General features: G+C 37.4%; 1 protein-coding gene across 10 annotated transcripts in view; it reads left to right on the top strand.

Annotated features, from left to right (window-relative positions):
• The window catches only part of LOC105475055 (autophagy related 10), a 304,793-nt gene that overhangs the window by 228,501 nt on the left and 59,941 nt on the right, over window positions 1–16,351 (top strand). The window contains exon 7 of one of the 10 annotated variants that reach the window (XM_024790762.2): window positions 4,463–4,529. The exons of the other annotated variants lie outside the window; for them this stretch is intronic. Within the exon in view, the coding sequence (XP_024646530.2) occupies window positions 4,463–4,525 (63 nt within the window). The 3' untranslated portion in view covers window positions 4,526–4,529. The remainder of the gene's footprint in view (window positions 1–4,462; window positions 4,530–16,351) is intronic. 10 annotated transcript variants of the gene reach the window in all.

Here is a 16,351-nt window from a genome sequence, read left to right as displayed (position 1 = left end):
GGGCCTCTGGGATGTGGTCTAAATGCTTTGCCTGGGCATCAGAGGTTGCCGCTCCCTGGTTCCAACCTGCTCTTCTAAGTTTATCTTCTACTCCTCCACTCTACACAGCTCTTGCCAAACATGGTTATTCATCTCTCTATACTCCTCTTGTGCCATTTGTTCTTGTGATCTTTTCTAGATCTAATGCCTTCCCTCATTTTTCTGTATGTATTACCTCTTACTACGTGTCCTCTCATACATCCCTTTCTCTGAAACCACCTCAGCTGACAAAAATGGCCCCTCTGAAATCCAAATCTGTAGACCAGGCATTGGTGGTTGCTATGAAGAAGGATAATGTGAAATATGAGAAAACCAACCCTAAAGATTTGGCAAGAACATTTCAGTTTATGCAAACTATTTTAAATTAACCTTTAAGTATATCAAGATTAGTGCTAAGAGTTCCAGCTTCTAGTGTCTTGTCAATGGCCACACACTGCACAAAAATTTGTGTTGTAGAGTCCTTATCCACAAGACCCAGAAAATGTTTGGTTGTAAGAGTCAAGAAATATGGCAAAAGATAGAGGAAAAAAGTGTTCAAAAATATATGTGTATTTAACTTTACACCCATTTATTAACTCTTTCTCAATTCCTTTATACTCTTGCATCCAATTCTTACCATTTTCCTTTTCTGTCTCTAGCAGATAATTAATCTTCTCAATGCAGGCCTGTATGTAGCACAATTTCTAGTGGTCTATGATATTTTATATTTTAATTCCATGTGTCTTGGTTCTGACCCATGGCATAAGAACAAGATTTTGATACAATGTTGCCATAGATTTCTTTTTATTGATAGAACTCTTACATTGTTAAACTCACCACTGAACCAATCTGTATATAGATTGCTTTTAATAGAATTGACTGATGTCCTTCATTTTATAGTTATTTCACTGTCACACAGATAGCCTATTAGTGTACCATCTTTTTCCTCCCTATCATAGTATGGTATTACAGATCAAATCCTATCACAACAAGCATTACTATTTCTAACACCAAGGCTGGGGCTCACTTAATACGAGGGATATTTGATATAATCACACTACAACACAACTATAAAACTTAGGTGATCCTTTGGAATTGATCTTATTAGGATTTGATCTGTGAACAGATATCCTACTTCTAATAACAATGTTTATTTAAGCTTTAAAATTGCTCATCACAGTGCATGTCGAGGCATTACAGATCAAGTAAGGGAAACTTATTTGTAGCCGTTGCACTACTTGGCATTTGAAAATCATCATGAATATTTCCTTTGGAGATCTTGGCTTTTAATCCCAGATTGGTTAATGGGTTGGTATTTATGGTCTCTTATTTGCTTGAGATCTTTGGGAGAATGGGTCTTCATTTTTCAGTACCACATACGAAGAAAAAACAAGGTGTCCTCAGTGAGATGGAAGGGAAGAAGATGATACAGCACTAAGGAAGAATGGGCTGATAGAATATTGGTGGTGTTGAATAGTAGACACCGTTTTGCAGAATTATACTAAGGAATCATTAGCTTGCAGACTGAACATGATAATAATATGCTGTTCTCCAGAGTGGCTTAAAAACAAAAGCAGCCTTTGCAAATATAAAATGCATTACACTTCATTTTCAGGCCTGATTGTGCTCATATAGTTTGTTGCTCTTCATCTTTAGTAATCACACTTCTGTTCTTTCAGCATTTGTCTTGATGATAAGGACCTATTCATGTCAGATGTAAACCCTCTCTTTTGAAGACAAGCCACTCATAAATCTCATATGTTTGATTATGGTGATTACTTACCTGCTTTTGTCCAATGTTACAGACTACCTATTATATCAACCCTGTAGCTTAATAAAAAAACTTCTGAAAGAAAGTTAACAGATACTTAGGTTGGATTTGCCTTAATTGTTATAGTGAGTGTTACAACAATGATCACTGGAAGGTGTTGGCTCTATGTTTTAAGAAAAGAATTCCTTTGATCTTGGCATGGCCTAAAGTCACAAGATAAAAAAGTGTACCTTCAGTTTTACTTTAAGATATGTGTGTTTATGTGCAGGGGTGTGTAGTAGTCAGATGAGTAATTTTTTCTTACTGGATTCTTTTTTTGAATTTTATATTATGGAAAATTTTAAACACATATAAAAGTAGAGATAATTGTATAAGGTGCTTATTAGCTGATGAAGAGTTTGTTTTTTTCCATATCTCATCCAGTTAGGAACTTTTTTGAAGTAATTCCTAGCATCATTTTATTTCATCCCTACATATTTAAGTATCTTTAAAAGATAAGGGTTCTACATGAATGTTCATATCAGTTTTATTTATAATAGCTCAAAATGGAAAAAAAAAAAAACCCAGGTGTCTTCAGTGGGTAGATGGTTAAACAGAGAATAGCATACCATTAACATGGAATACTACTCAGCAATAAAAAGGAACCAATCATTGATACACTCAGCCACCCGGATGAATCTTCAAATAATTATGCTGAGTGCAAAAAGGCAATCCCAGAAGTTGCAGAGTGTTTGATACCATTTCTGTAACGCTTTTGAAATGACAAAATCATGGACCGAAGAACAGATTTGTGGTTGCCAGGTGATAGGGAGTGTGAATGGGAGGGAAATGGCTGTGGCTATTAAAGAAAACATGAGGGAATCTTATGGCAGTGAACATGTTCTGGATCTTCACTGAGTCACTGTCAGTATCTTGTTTGTGATACTGTACTATAGTCTTGCGAGATGTTACCATTGGGGGGAACTGGATAAAGGATATGAGATATCCTTTTGTATCATTTAAAAAATTTTTAAAGTGGAGATGGGGGTCTCACTGTGTGTCTTGAGCTCCTGGCCTCAAGTGATCCTCCTGCCTTGGCCTTTCAGAGTGATGGGATTACAGGCATGAATCACTGCACCTCATCTCTTTATATAATTTCTTACAACTAAACATGAATCAACAATTATCTCAAAATAAAATATTTAATTTAAAAAGGTAAGGACTCAAAAAAACATAACCACAACTCAATTATCACAAATAAAATTATTAATTTCTTAATATCATTAAATAAGCAATTAATGTTTAAATTTCCCAAGTTCTTTTTTTTATAGTTTGTTTATATCAGGATCCAAAATAAGGTTTACACATTAAAGTAGTTAACATATCTTAAGACTTTTGGAATCTTATCGATTCTCATTCCTCCATCTCTTTTTTTTCCTGGTAATTTTTTGTTGAAGAAACAGGTTGTTTGTTCTGTAGTGTTTTGCAGTCTTGATTTTTTTTTCTAATTGTATTTCTGTGGTTTTTAGTATGTTCCTCCCTGTATTTTTTTATAAACTGATAGTTAGATCTTGAGGCTTGATCAAATTCAGTCTCGATTTTTTGGCAAGAATACTTCATGGTTGTTTCTGAGTATGCCATCAGGGAGGACCTTATGTTTGGTTATCACTCTTTTTTGTGATGTTTTACTGCTGTTGATGATTATTGCTTAGACCCATTAATTCATTAGTGGTTGCAAGATGGTGATTTTCTAATTCTGTCATTCGTTATTTATTAGTTGGACTACTTCTATAATGACAAAGTTTCTCTCTCCATCTTACTTACCTGAGGTATGCTTGGATTAGGAAGGGCAGGATAAATGCTTGATTCTTTCCCTTTGTGAGCTAGCTTTCAAGATAATGAGTTGGTTCTTTAGTATCCTCCCAAGGTATCCAAGAACTTAAAAAAAATGTCTTTATGGACTCACAGATATAAATGTTTTGTATGTGTCAGTTCATAGTAGTGGTTATCTTTATTGATGTTCAGTTTACCTCATCTTTAGCCAGTGGAAGTCTGGCCAAAGACGTCGGCTCTTGAGTCATTTTGATACAACCCATGTGGCTTTGATGGCTTCCTTGTTTAGTGGTATGACAAGTGGTTGCACATGCATGTTGAGCAATTCCTGCCCAGACTTGTTGGAGTCAGCCAAGGAGAACTGGTTTCTTTGGGAAATGGTAGTGCCTTTTTCTGGGTGTTGGAGCCAGAGAGAGTGGATTTGACTCTGTATGCCACCACTTACTAGCTGCATGATCTTGGTTAAATTACAAAGATTCCGTATCTTAGTTTGGTTTTCCATTAGTGGTAACAGTAGCATCTACACAGAGCATATGGGAAGACTAAATGAATCAATATATGTAAAATATGTTGTACATTGCCTAGCACATAAAGTATAGTAAATATATTATGTATTACTATAATCATAATCATTGTTGATTTTTTCCAGGTAAACATAGTTATTTCAGTGATTTTCTCAGCCACTGAAAATTAAACTATGCCAAATTTAGGATCCCCCCTTTCCACCCTGAAATTGATACTAAACTTCTGGACCCTAACTAATAATATCTACCCCAGGGGCTCTGTTTCAGTTCTGTGCTGCCTCTTTCTCCTTCTCTCTCTCACCCTTGCTCTCTCTCTCATCAAACCTTTGCTTTCTAGGACCACATCCTGACTTTTGTGGGCCTTAGACACAATTACCTTCACGGACTCCTTCCTCCATAAAAAGGTATTAAAATTATATTTTATAGCTGTATTATTAGAGAGACGACTATTCATACTATATGTTAAAATACTTTCTTTGACCTACAAGTTTATTATTTTATTTTTAAAAAGGCAATTAAAATATTTTCATGGATTCCTAAAGGTATTGTAGACCCCAGGCACTGTGCCTACTCTGTCTAATGAATAAGTTGGACCTCACTCTTTTCTGCTACCGCAACAGGGCTGTGGAAACATCAGGTGGCTGTCTCCCATCCTTCTATGCTCAGAAAAGTCTGGCTGCCCCTCCTGTTTTACAACTGCCTAAATATAATGATGATGATGGAAGGGACTTTTCTTCATGAAACCTATTGTGTACTAGAACCATATCCTCTCTATTCTCAAATTTCCAAACTACAAGAGATTCTATTGTGTTGTGTCATTTTGTACGCATATATATGCACACACATGAGCACGTGCACATACACATGCCCCTCTTGGGAAATGGCCTTTTCGAAATTGCCTCTCTCCAAGGCCCTGCTTTCCTTCCCTGCTCTGAGGGGAGAGAGTTGTATATGAAACTCAATCTGTATCTTATCTCCTTTTAAATATATTGTTTTTAACACTTGAACTGTGTGCTTACATTTGGAAACCAAGACTTTGGAGGTTCTTTATTTTCTGATTCCATATGTCTGGGAAAGGAGAGTACAAGTGAATGAATGGGGTTGGATGGATAAAAGTGGGAAGAAACTCGTTGATTATTTTCCTCATTTGATCCTACCATGCAAGTATTTAATACTATGTAAGAGTAAGTTTAAATGTTTGTACAGAGTGGAATAGGAGAAGCCTGTGCAGCACACATTTTGCATGTCCCAAATACCACTGAGTTTCCTTTTGAAGACTTTGGCATGCCTAAAACATGCAAAAACATGATAATTAATTTTAGTGGGTTTCATTATGTTTCCATGATAAATTTCTCAGGCTAAAAAAAAATAAAAACACAACAAAAAATCATAACTCCTTAGGTACCTTTTGGTGAATAGATTGCTTTTGACTCTCAGTGATACAGGAAGTCACTGGTTAAGGATTCTTAAATAATGAAGCTTGATATGTTGCCTGGTGATTTATAATGATGGCTGATAAACTGATGATTTAATTGTGCTTCCTCTAGTAATAATCTTAAGTGCTCAAGTGAAGTTCCAGTGATTGGCTTTCTTCTGAACTCAGTCTCCCTGGAGTCTTTAGGCATCTCTTTTACACAACATCCGATAACTGACTTTTAACTGTTTCTATTTTAAATAATACAAATCAATTAAAACACACAGCTGTTTAACAAAACTTCTCAGTGTTGGTATAGGTCTCGGTGGGTATTTCCTGATGGCTCATAATGACATCAATTTAGTGCACCTGGTAAGATCTGTGTGAACTGGAAGCCGTTTAATTCTTAAATGACGAGAAAATTAAGAAGCCTTTATGCATTGCTGCTGCTTCTTCAGAATCACTGCCAGCTTCCTTTGCAGGCTTCTTTCATGGTGGAGCTTTATTTAAACGGGACTGCAGTTATCATGTGATTGTTTTCTCTGTAATTTGCTGCTAATTTATTGAATCTGAGTTTCTAGGTATTAGCTGTGGATATTAATAAGCCATTTAGGGGGCAGGTTTATGGCAGCACAATGAATGTATCTACCTTGCAGGCTTTTTGTAGAAACCTTCTTGTGTTTTAGCAGTATTCAGTGATTCTGCCACACTTTATTGTCTTAGGAGTGTGAAATATACTGTCTTTGTTATATCCTTACTTTGGTATCTTAGAGTAGTAATGACAGTTCTGTTTGTCTCTGTCTCTACTAGCAATTATTTTTAGATTGTCCGTCTGTACATGCATTGTGACTTTTAGTGTTTATTAAATGTTGATGCTCTGGGTACCATACATGTTCAGGGTACTTTCCATATTTGGTGTTTTTTTTTTTTTTTTTTTTTTTTCCAGACGGAATTTCGCTCTGTCACCCAGACTGGAGTGCAGTGACATGATCTCAGCTCACTGCAACCCTCGTCTCCTGGGTTCAAGTGATTCTTGTGCCTCAACTTCCCAAGTAGCTGCGATTATAGTCATGCACCACCACGCATGTATTTTTAGTAGAGAAAAGATTTCTCCCCATTAGCCTGGCTGGTGTTGAATTCTTGACCTCAAGTGATCTGCCCGCCTTGGCCTCCCAAAGTGCTGGGATTACAGGCATGAGCCACCGTGCTCAGCCGATATTCTTTGTTTTATCCATTCAGAAATGTTTACTGTCATTTATACTCCATTGTGCTTTTCCTGTTTGAGGAAACAAAAGCACATTTTAATGAATTTCGTTTGTTTCTTAGACTTTCCCTACATTAAGAAATATGTGAAGAATGGCCAGGCATGGTGGCTCATACCTGCAATCGCAGCTACTCAGGTGGCCGAGGTGGGAGGATTGCTTGAGCCTAGGAGTTTGAGGCCAGCCTGGGTAACATAGCAAGACCCCATCTCTTAAAAAAAAAAAAAAAAAAAAAAAAAAAAAAAAAAAGGGGTTATTTGGGTGTAACTAATTTTTACCAGAAGTGTCCAGAAATCTCACCTTATAAATAAAAGGCATACGGGCCAGTCACGGTGGCTTACACCTGTAATTTTAATCCCAGCACCTTGGGAGGCCAAGGTGGGTAGATCACTTGAGGTCGGGAGTTCGAGACCAGCCTGGCCAACATGGGGAAACCCCGTCTCTACTGAAAATACAAAAATTAGCCAGGCGTGGTGGTGGGTAATCTCAGGTACTTGGGAAGCTGAGGCAGGAGAATCACTTGAATGCCCCTGGGAAGGAGAGATTGCAGTGAGCAGAGATCGTGCCACTGCACTCCAGCCTGGGTGAAAGAGTGAGACTCTGTCTCAAAAAAAAGAAAAAAGGCATATGAAACTTCTTTCTATTTTTCACTAAGTAATTTCTTTTTCTTTTCTTTTCTTTTTTTTTCTTTTCTGAGACGGTGTTTCGCTCTTGTTGCCCAGGCTAGAGTGCAGTGGTGTGATCTCGGCTCACTGCAACCTCTGCCTCCCAGTTCAAGTGATTCTCCTGCCTCAGCCTCCCAAGTAGCTGAGATTATAGGTGCCCACCACCACACCTGCTATTTTTGTATTTTTAGTAGAGATAGGGTTTCACCATGTTGGTCAGGCTGGTCTCCCAACTCCTGACCTCACGTGATCCACCCACCTCAGCCTCCCAAAATGCTGGAATTACAGGTGTGAGCCACCACGCCTGGCCAGTAACTTATTTTTCTTAAAACTTTTTTGGCTTTACACCTTGGAGTGTTTGTGGAAAGTCCTAAACGCATATTGGATGCTGTTTAGGCATAGGTATAACAGTGCTTTCTCATCCAACTTTTACTTTCTAAAAATTTCTGACCACTAACTGCTCATTAAGTGTTTAATCTAAATAAAATGGGAGCTGATTTATTATTGGACTCCTATTGTATTAATTTCTAAGATATTTTATCCCATTTTAATGAGAGTTTAAGATATATAGCTAAACAGGATATATTTCTTATAAATAACCAGGATGCTGGTATACTTGGGTTTTATGTCTTTAAGTTGAAGTTTATTTCACTACATAATAAAAACAAGAGGCTGGTTAATGTTCTTTGTTAAGTGTACATCTGGTTGCGCAGACTATTGCTTAGCTTTTTACCATCAAAGTTACACTTTTGACTCAGCACATGCTTTGAATGTATACAAAGGCCTTCTTTTAAAGAATCTCCCAGCATTTCATTGATCCCTGGAGTTACTGTTTCTTAAAAAGGAACAGCTTATCAATATAAAAATAAAATACCATTTAAAATATTAAATAATTAATTTTAATATTATTCATCTTAGCACATTTCATTTTGATAATTACCTACCATCAATTATTAATTTTTAATAAACATCTTAGTCCCCAAACTTCAAGTCTGAGGAATATTTATTTTCTTATTTCCGGTTTTTGAGAAAGAGGTTAATGGCGGGTATACAGTAAAGCAGCAGCTTAGAGCAGGTGGAGAAGCCTGGGGGTTGGGGGTGGGGACCGGAGGCAGGCACCGGACCCAGGGGGGAAATGGAACACAGACTCCACTGCTACACTTACCTGTGTATGTTTTGAGTCCTTAGGAAGGATTATATGCTACGTCAGAAAGATGCTATTTGTTTTATCCAATTTTTTGTACAATCGTTGCTGTATATACATAATTCCACCATGCAGTTATTGCACATTATTTTCTTCCCACTTTCTACTCCCTTCAGCTTCTCTTCTCACTTGTCATTTTCTCTGCTTCTCTCCCATGTCAGCTGCAAAATTCTCCATATTACATTTGCAGCCTGTATTTTTTAGTTAAATAATTGGTCAATTCTTCCCTCTGTCCAATCTGAATTCCAAAACTATTTCAGGTGGTTTGTATACATATATTCGAATATGCTAATAATACATACACATACTATAGCCATCAAAGCAAGTGAATAATAACTAAATGATGGATGGGAAAAGATAGTTTTAATAGATAACATAAGCTAAGGAAAGATTTTGAGCTTTCTAAAATAACAAATAACAAAAAGGGAAAGCCAATTAAATACACTGCTTTTGTTCTGTTACAGAAGGAAACAAGACAAGATTATCAGGACAGACAAACTTTTTCTTGTATTAAATTCTAGATAGATCATTTCACAACTATGAAAAAATAGTCTCCTTTATAGATACCACTTAAACCAATTCCAGGAGATGGGGAGGGGGTGATGCTCAGTTGTAGCTGTGTGTGAGTGTTACACTAATATACTCTGTGTGTGTCAGTTTATACTGTTAAAGTCTTTACTGGCAGCTTACTGTTCAAATTCAGCCTACAAATGTTATTTTAAGTGTTTTGAAATGATTTTTAATTTTTTTTTTGTTTTTTGGTTTTTTTTGGAGATAGGGTCTCACTCTGTCATTCAGACTGGAGTGCAGTGGCGTGATCTCGGCTGACTGTAACCTCTGCCTTCTGGGCTCAAGTGATTCTCCTGCCTCAGCCTCTTGGGTAGCTGGGATTACAGGCATGCACCACTACAGCCCAGCTAATTTTTGTGTTTTTAGTAGAGATGGGGTTTCACCATGTTGGCCAGGCTGGTCTCGAACACCTGACCTCAAATGATCCACCTGCCTTGGCCTCCCAAAGTGCTGGGATTGCAGGCATGAGCCATCGCACCTGGCCATTTTTTAATTTGAATAACTTTAGACTGGATACGTGCTTCATGGTTAATCATGGTCACCTCCTCTACCTATTTCCTCCTACTGTCTATTTCACTTATTTACTTTGCCTGCCTGTCTTCAAAAAGCATTTGAGTTTTCCTATTCTTGTATTGATAGAAGATGCAAAGAAAGAGCTTAGAGATTCTGTATGGATCTGAGTATGAATCTCAGTACATATTTTGCATTGTCTTCAAATAAAAGTGGTATGAACTAGGCTTAAAATTCTTTATAATCATTTTTTCTGATTGAAAAAATATTATAAACTGAAAATTTTTAATAAAATACAAAATATCATAAAGAAGAAAATAAAAATTATTCATAATTCCAAATGTTAAAAGTTACCACTGTTAACCTTTCAGTGCATAGCTTTCCAGAAGTTTATATATAGCTTTATCTATAATGTATATTCACATATATTATATATAAAAATACACAGGCAAATGAATCATACTATGCACCCTTTTATTTTGAAATTTACATCACAGACATTTTTGCACCCCAATATTTAAATAAATCTTCATTTTCCATTTAATAATTGTGTAGAATTCTGGCCAGGTGTGGTGGCTCACGATTGTAATCCCAGCATTTTGGGAGGCTGAGGCGGGTGTATCAAGAGATCGAGACCATCCTGGCCAACATGGTGAAACCCCATCTCTACTAAAAATACAAAAATTAACTGGGCATGGTGGCGCACGCCTGTAGTCCCAGCTACTCAGGAGGCTGAAGCAGGAGAATGACATGAACCCAGGAGGAGGCAGAGCTTGCAGTGAGCCGAGATCGTGCCACTGCACTCCAGCCTGGGCAACAGAGCGAGACTCTGTCTCAAAAAAAAAAAAAAAAAATTGTGTAGAATTCCATTGTAAGGTAAGGCCGTAATTGTTTTAACCAATTTTATGTTGTGAACACTGAGTTTTTAAAAAATATGTATTATAAACAAGTTTCTAAGTGAACATCCTTTTATATATAATTTACGCAATTGTCAAAATTATTTGGAATAAATTTTTAGAAGTGGAATTGGTGAGTCAATGAGTATTCACATTTTAAAGGTTTTGTTAGATATTCCCATGTCAATCTCAGAAAAGTTGTACTAATTCTAAGATGCCAGCAGTGTCTTAGAGTACTCATTTCTCAAAGTGCTCACTGATACTGGTCATAATCATTCTTCTTAATGTCTTACAGTCTGATGTCAACCAGGCTTTTGATTAGAGTCACATATCAATCAACTTAACACTGAAGTTACTGATAAATAGCTGAAATGTAGGTTTTTCTTGCAAATGATTGGCACATACATTTTAGACACTGGAGTAGTTGACATATTGTCAGAATTAAAGGGTCTGATTTATATTCTTACCAAAGCTGTCCAGAGTTGGTCTGCAGGAGTACCTGCCAGCAGGGCTGGGCTTTTCTTTGTAAAATTCATTAGATTTGCATAGATGGTTGAGCAGAACTCCATGGAAGCCCTTAAGTTCTGCTCCTTTAAGCGTGGAAGTACTACTTCACATGTATTCTTTCACTTAGTCTTTGAACACCCTTATGAGGTTGATACGATTCTCCACACTTTAGAGAAGGGGAAACTGAGACAGAAAAAGATTAAGTAGCTTGTTAAAGGTCAAACATCTAAGTAAGAGAACTGGAATTAGAACTCAGATGCCATACTAGGGAGCTCATGTCTTTAACCACTGTGTTTTACCTTCTCCCACAATAATAATCTTACTCTCAAAATGGTATTATGTTAAGATTATTATTTTAAAGCAGATCTGATCAAGGTTTAGGTCATGAACCCCTTTTGAGAATATCATGAAAGCTCTGGACTCTTTCCCCAGACACACAAACTACCGCAGCCCTAATCAGGAGTCCCCTAGGACTCGTCAGGACATCCAAATCCTTGGAACTTGTAATAGCTGTAGTGGATTAAAACTCAACTTCCAGTCTGCCCTTCTTCTCTAATGCCCTTCCTGAACTGCAGACACTGGAAAGCTAATACGCAGTTTTCACACATCTCAAATAGGGGTCTGAAGTTGGTTCAGGAATATCATAGTAGATGCATTTGTTCATGATTTGGAAGGCAGAAGCATGTGCAAACTGCTCTTGTCAGCAGTATTTCTGGCATGGAGGTTGTCTACGTGACCTTCACAGAGGCTTCATTGTCCAGAGGACGGGGCATGTATTTTGCTGGTGGGAGTTATAGCAGGTGTGCTGTGGTTCTGGAAGTGGCACATAGGGTCAGGTTTTTGTTCACTGGAGTGGGGATGTGATTCTAGAATGACAGATTCCTGACCCAAGAAGAGGCAGTAGGTCAGATGGTGTTCAGTTCTGCAGGATTGCTTCGGGAATGTTTCCTGGAAAGTCATCTAGAATTTGTTTATTCTGTCCTCTCTCCCTATTCAACTAGCCAGAGAGCTTCAAGTAGAGCGTAGATTCTGTTTTTTCCAGCTGAACATTGAGTGACACCATATTATATAGCTTGGCCCAAAGAGAGTTTCTTCAACTGGTTAGGGGTTGGGCTCTGAAGTCAGAAACACTTGGGTTCTTACTCAGGTTCTTCTACTTATTAGCAGTGTGACCGAGGACAGTTATTAGGTGTTTCATCTTCCTCATCTGCAAGATAGGAAATTATTTCTACATAAGGAATATTATAAGGATGATTCCAATGGGTTGTTGTGGGAATTATGTGAGTTAGTGCATGTTAATTTCTTAGCATTGTGAGGCACATAGTTGATACTATGAATATCTATTATCATTAATCCATAAATATAATGAAAAGGAAAAGCAGTGGACACAATTTCTATTCCATATAAAATAAAGCACTGCTGGTCAATAGAATTGTTGAGGTTCAGGTTTCCTACAGCAGTACATTCACAGGCCGAGGCTTACAGCTTATTGAGGAGGAAGCTGACATAGTGTACTTAGTACAGTTACTTACCTACATAGTGAATTGTGTCGTTTTCATTCAAAAGCAGACTTAAAAAACTGAATTCTTTGGTAGCAAAATTCTTTCCTCAGGAGAGACCTTCAGCTTTAGATGATTAGTTGGTTATGCTGTTTACTGTGAGGTGGGTTTGGCAGATCACAATAGGTATGTTCCAAGGCTGCAATGGCAGGAGAGTAGCCCATTTGGGCCTCAATGAGAATCTGCCTCCATAATGCTTCTCTCCCAGCCATGCCATTAGCAGGTGCATTCTACAATCTAAAGTTGTTATTGGGCCTGTAGCTAAACCTACAGCTTCCCATTGAAATACAGATGTACCTAGCATGTCCTACAGTTCATCTAGAATTGAAGAGTGTAAATATTGTACTCAATTTTTTAAACCACATGTTGGTGAAAGGAGTTAAATTGAATACATGTCTAAGTAGCTTCCTCTGATCAATAGTCTCGTTTTCTGACAGACTTTCTCCCCTATCTCCATCCCTAGCCCTATTCAAATCATCTTTAATAACTGAGATTGCAGTGATCTGTCCTTCACAGCCTCACATGGCAGTTCGGGTTTTTCAAATATAAACTTGTTCATATACAGCTAGGGTAAAACCTCTACTGGAGGATAGTCAGAGCAAGGCAAAGCCTTAGACTGTGGAAGGTCATCTACGGTAATCCACTTAAAGGTTCTTACAGCCTTCCTTCCCCTACCTCTACTTAAAGGTCTTCATACGATCAAATTAATTGCAAGCAACTGTTAAAGGATTGCAAGCAGCTGTTAAAGGAGAAAATAAGTTTAAGGGTGAGTTCTATAAAATAATCACTTTTGATTCACCAAAATCTATCTCATTGGTAGAAATAAATAGAAAAATGGAATTATTTTTTACATAAAAAATTTAATTTCAATTTTTTCACAAGCATATTTGACATCAGTTCCTTTATCAACAATGATCAACAAGGCTCAGTGATCAACAGTGATAGTTTCTTGGATATGCAAATGACATTTTTCCTTGGACTTTGCTTTAGGAGAATTAAGTCTTAATTTCACACAAGTTTGGTGAAATGTTTTCCCCATTTATCAAGGCTGTCCCCACAGCTGTGGACCATGGGGGAACAAATTGTCTCCCAATAGGTCTTTCTTCTGCTGATGAAGCTTTAATAAAATCATCATTTCTTGTACTCCTGTCTCATGAAATTATTGTGTCAACTAACTTGTGTTTCATACTGGGTTCAGGAAAGCCCCATACGTGAGTGAAGACACATTGGAACTATTATTTGTGTGTGTGGGAAAAGGGACACATTTGGAAGAAGCCAAGTAAAATAGGTGGGTCTTTGGAGCCCTCCACCTTACTTCAATCAGAGTACCTCCATTTTCTTCTGTTTTATGGTATCTTAAAAGATCTTATTTGCAGAAAGTGTACTGGTGCTTTAAAATGTTTGTACATGGCTGAGCTAGAGGGCACATTGCCTAGATGTAATTTGAAAGATTGTCAAGTTAAAGACAGGCAACTGACATTGACTTGTGTTTGGACAAAGGGAATTTTAGTATTAAGATATGAACTTAAATATTCCTGATTCAACAGGTCTATATTTTAAGATAGTTATCAGGAATATATAAGTCTATTTTGTTTCTTAAAAGTTGCTCAGAAAAAAAAAAAAAAAAAACTATTTTGATCTTACCTGAGATCAATGTGGCCAAGCCTACCTTTGTATCTGCTAAAATTATTTTGTTGAGTGATTGAATAAAAATAGTGCTTAGATCCCACAGCCTAGGATATTGGATAGTACGGATTTCATTCTTTCACATGGAGGCAGCTTCTAACCTCTAAAAATAGGATCCAAAAAGAAGGTGATCAGGGCTTTTGAATTTAGTTCTTTTTCCTGGCATCTTATGGGAGACAGGCTTTTGGCCCTGTAGTTATGCTCTGGAACTCCCTTGGAATTAGAAAATGTAGCCAGTTAACTTGGAAACTAAGGAGCTTAAGTTTCTATCGCTGCCAATAGTGACTCCCTTGCTTCTGGGTTATTAAGCTAACCTAGCTCACTTATACCTTTGATAAAGATGGCCAAACTGCACATGTTGTGGCTCAGGGAAGTCACCCAGGTCACCCCATCTTCCTTGCTTGTTCACAGTCTGCTTTCACTCTTGTCTCATTCTTGCCTGGCTTCAAACACTTCAAGCACTTTGCTTTGTAACCTAGTGTTGACCCTGCTGGTCCCATGAACTTGGTATTTGAGAGTAGACTTCTTGACGTACAAGCCTGAGTTCTCTCTTGCCAACATTTGCTTTGATCTTGGTTCCCTATGTTACTTGAAAAAAATTCCTCCTGTCTTGTTCTGGCTTGCAAACAATACTTTATCCCCAAACTTGGCAAGACCTCTCTAATCATACCAAACTCTTTTTAGCCAGAATTGGACAGAGACTAAAGAAATCTGAAGTATAGCATAACCAATCAGTCACTGAGATGGGAGGTTTCCTAAACCAGTCTAAAGACATTGGTGACTGTCTGGATGATGGTTTGCAAATCTTAAGGGAGTGAAGAGTAGGTCATTGAGGGACAGCCCAGAGGAGATCTTGGAGAGAATTGTATGAGAAGGCAAAGACTATGTTTATCAGGAGTTTATGCGTGCCAGTCAGTGTCTTAGTTGGACAGGAGAAACTGGGATGTTTGGTAGAGAAAAAGCTAGTAGGGTGGTTTAATTTAATGCTAAGCTATGATTCCTGTGTACTGGCCAATTTTATTTGAAAATGTGCTAATAATTCATAGTTACCATTTCCTGAGTACCTATCATATGCTAGACTCTCTGCTAGGGACATTTAGATAGATGAGCTATTCTTCATAATGACCCTTAAAGTAGGTGTTATTATTCTTATTTTCCAGATGAGGAAACTGAGGCTAAAAGAATATAAGTACTTTGCCCCCAAGCTAATAAATGGTAGAACCAAGATTCAATTCTAGTCTTTTTTAAGTCTTGGTTTGTTTGTTTTTCTATTGCAACTGGTTTTAATTTGAATAATTTTGGCCATACTCCATGAGTGATTTAATCTGATGTAGCACATTGCTGGTAAAACAGATCCCATCAGAAAAACCTGGGGCATGTCTTGACTTTTTTTATGGAGCTATAATTTACATCACATAAAATTCACGGCTTTAAAGTGTACAATTCTGTGGTTTTTAGTTTATTCACAAGGTTGTGCAACCATCATCACTATCTAATTCTAGAACATTTTCAACTCTAAAAGACTATATAGCCCTGAGATGGGAGGTTTTCTAAACCAGTCTAAAGATAGTAGTGACTGGGTGATGGTTTGCAAATCTTAAGAGAGCAAAGTGTAGGTCATTGAGGGTCAGCCCAAAAGAGATCTTGGAGGGGGTTGTATGAGAAGGCAAAGACTATGTTTATCAGGAGTTTATGTGTACTCCCATTCCTTCCTCCTCTCAGCCTTTGGCAACCACTAATTTAACTTTTGTCTCTATAGAGTTGCTTATTCTGAAGATTTTATATCAATGAAATCAAGCACTATGTGGCCTTTTGCTTATAGCTTCTTTCATTTGGCATGTTTTCAAGGTTCATCCATGTTGTAACACATATAAGTACTTTATTCCTTTTGGCGGCTGAGTAACATTCCATTATAATAGATATATGATATTTTGTTTATCCATTCATCAATTG

This window comes from Macaca nemestrina, chromosome 6, assembly GCF_043159975.1.
Source record: "Macaca nemestrina isolate mMacNem1 chromosome 6, mMacNem.hap1, whole genome shotgun sequence".
Taxonomy (NCBI): domain Eukaryota; kingdom Metazoa; phylum Chordata; class Mammalia; order Primates; family Cercopithecidae; genus Macaca; species Macaca nemestrina.
This window is presented reverse-complemented; position numbering and strand designations above follow the sequence as displayed.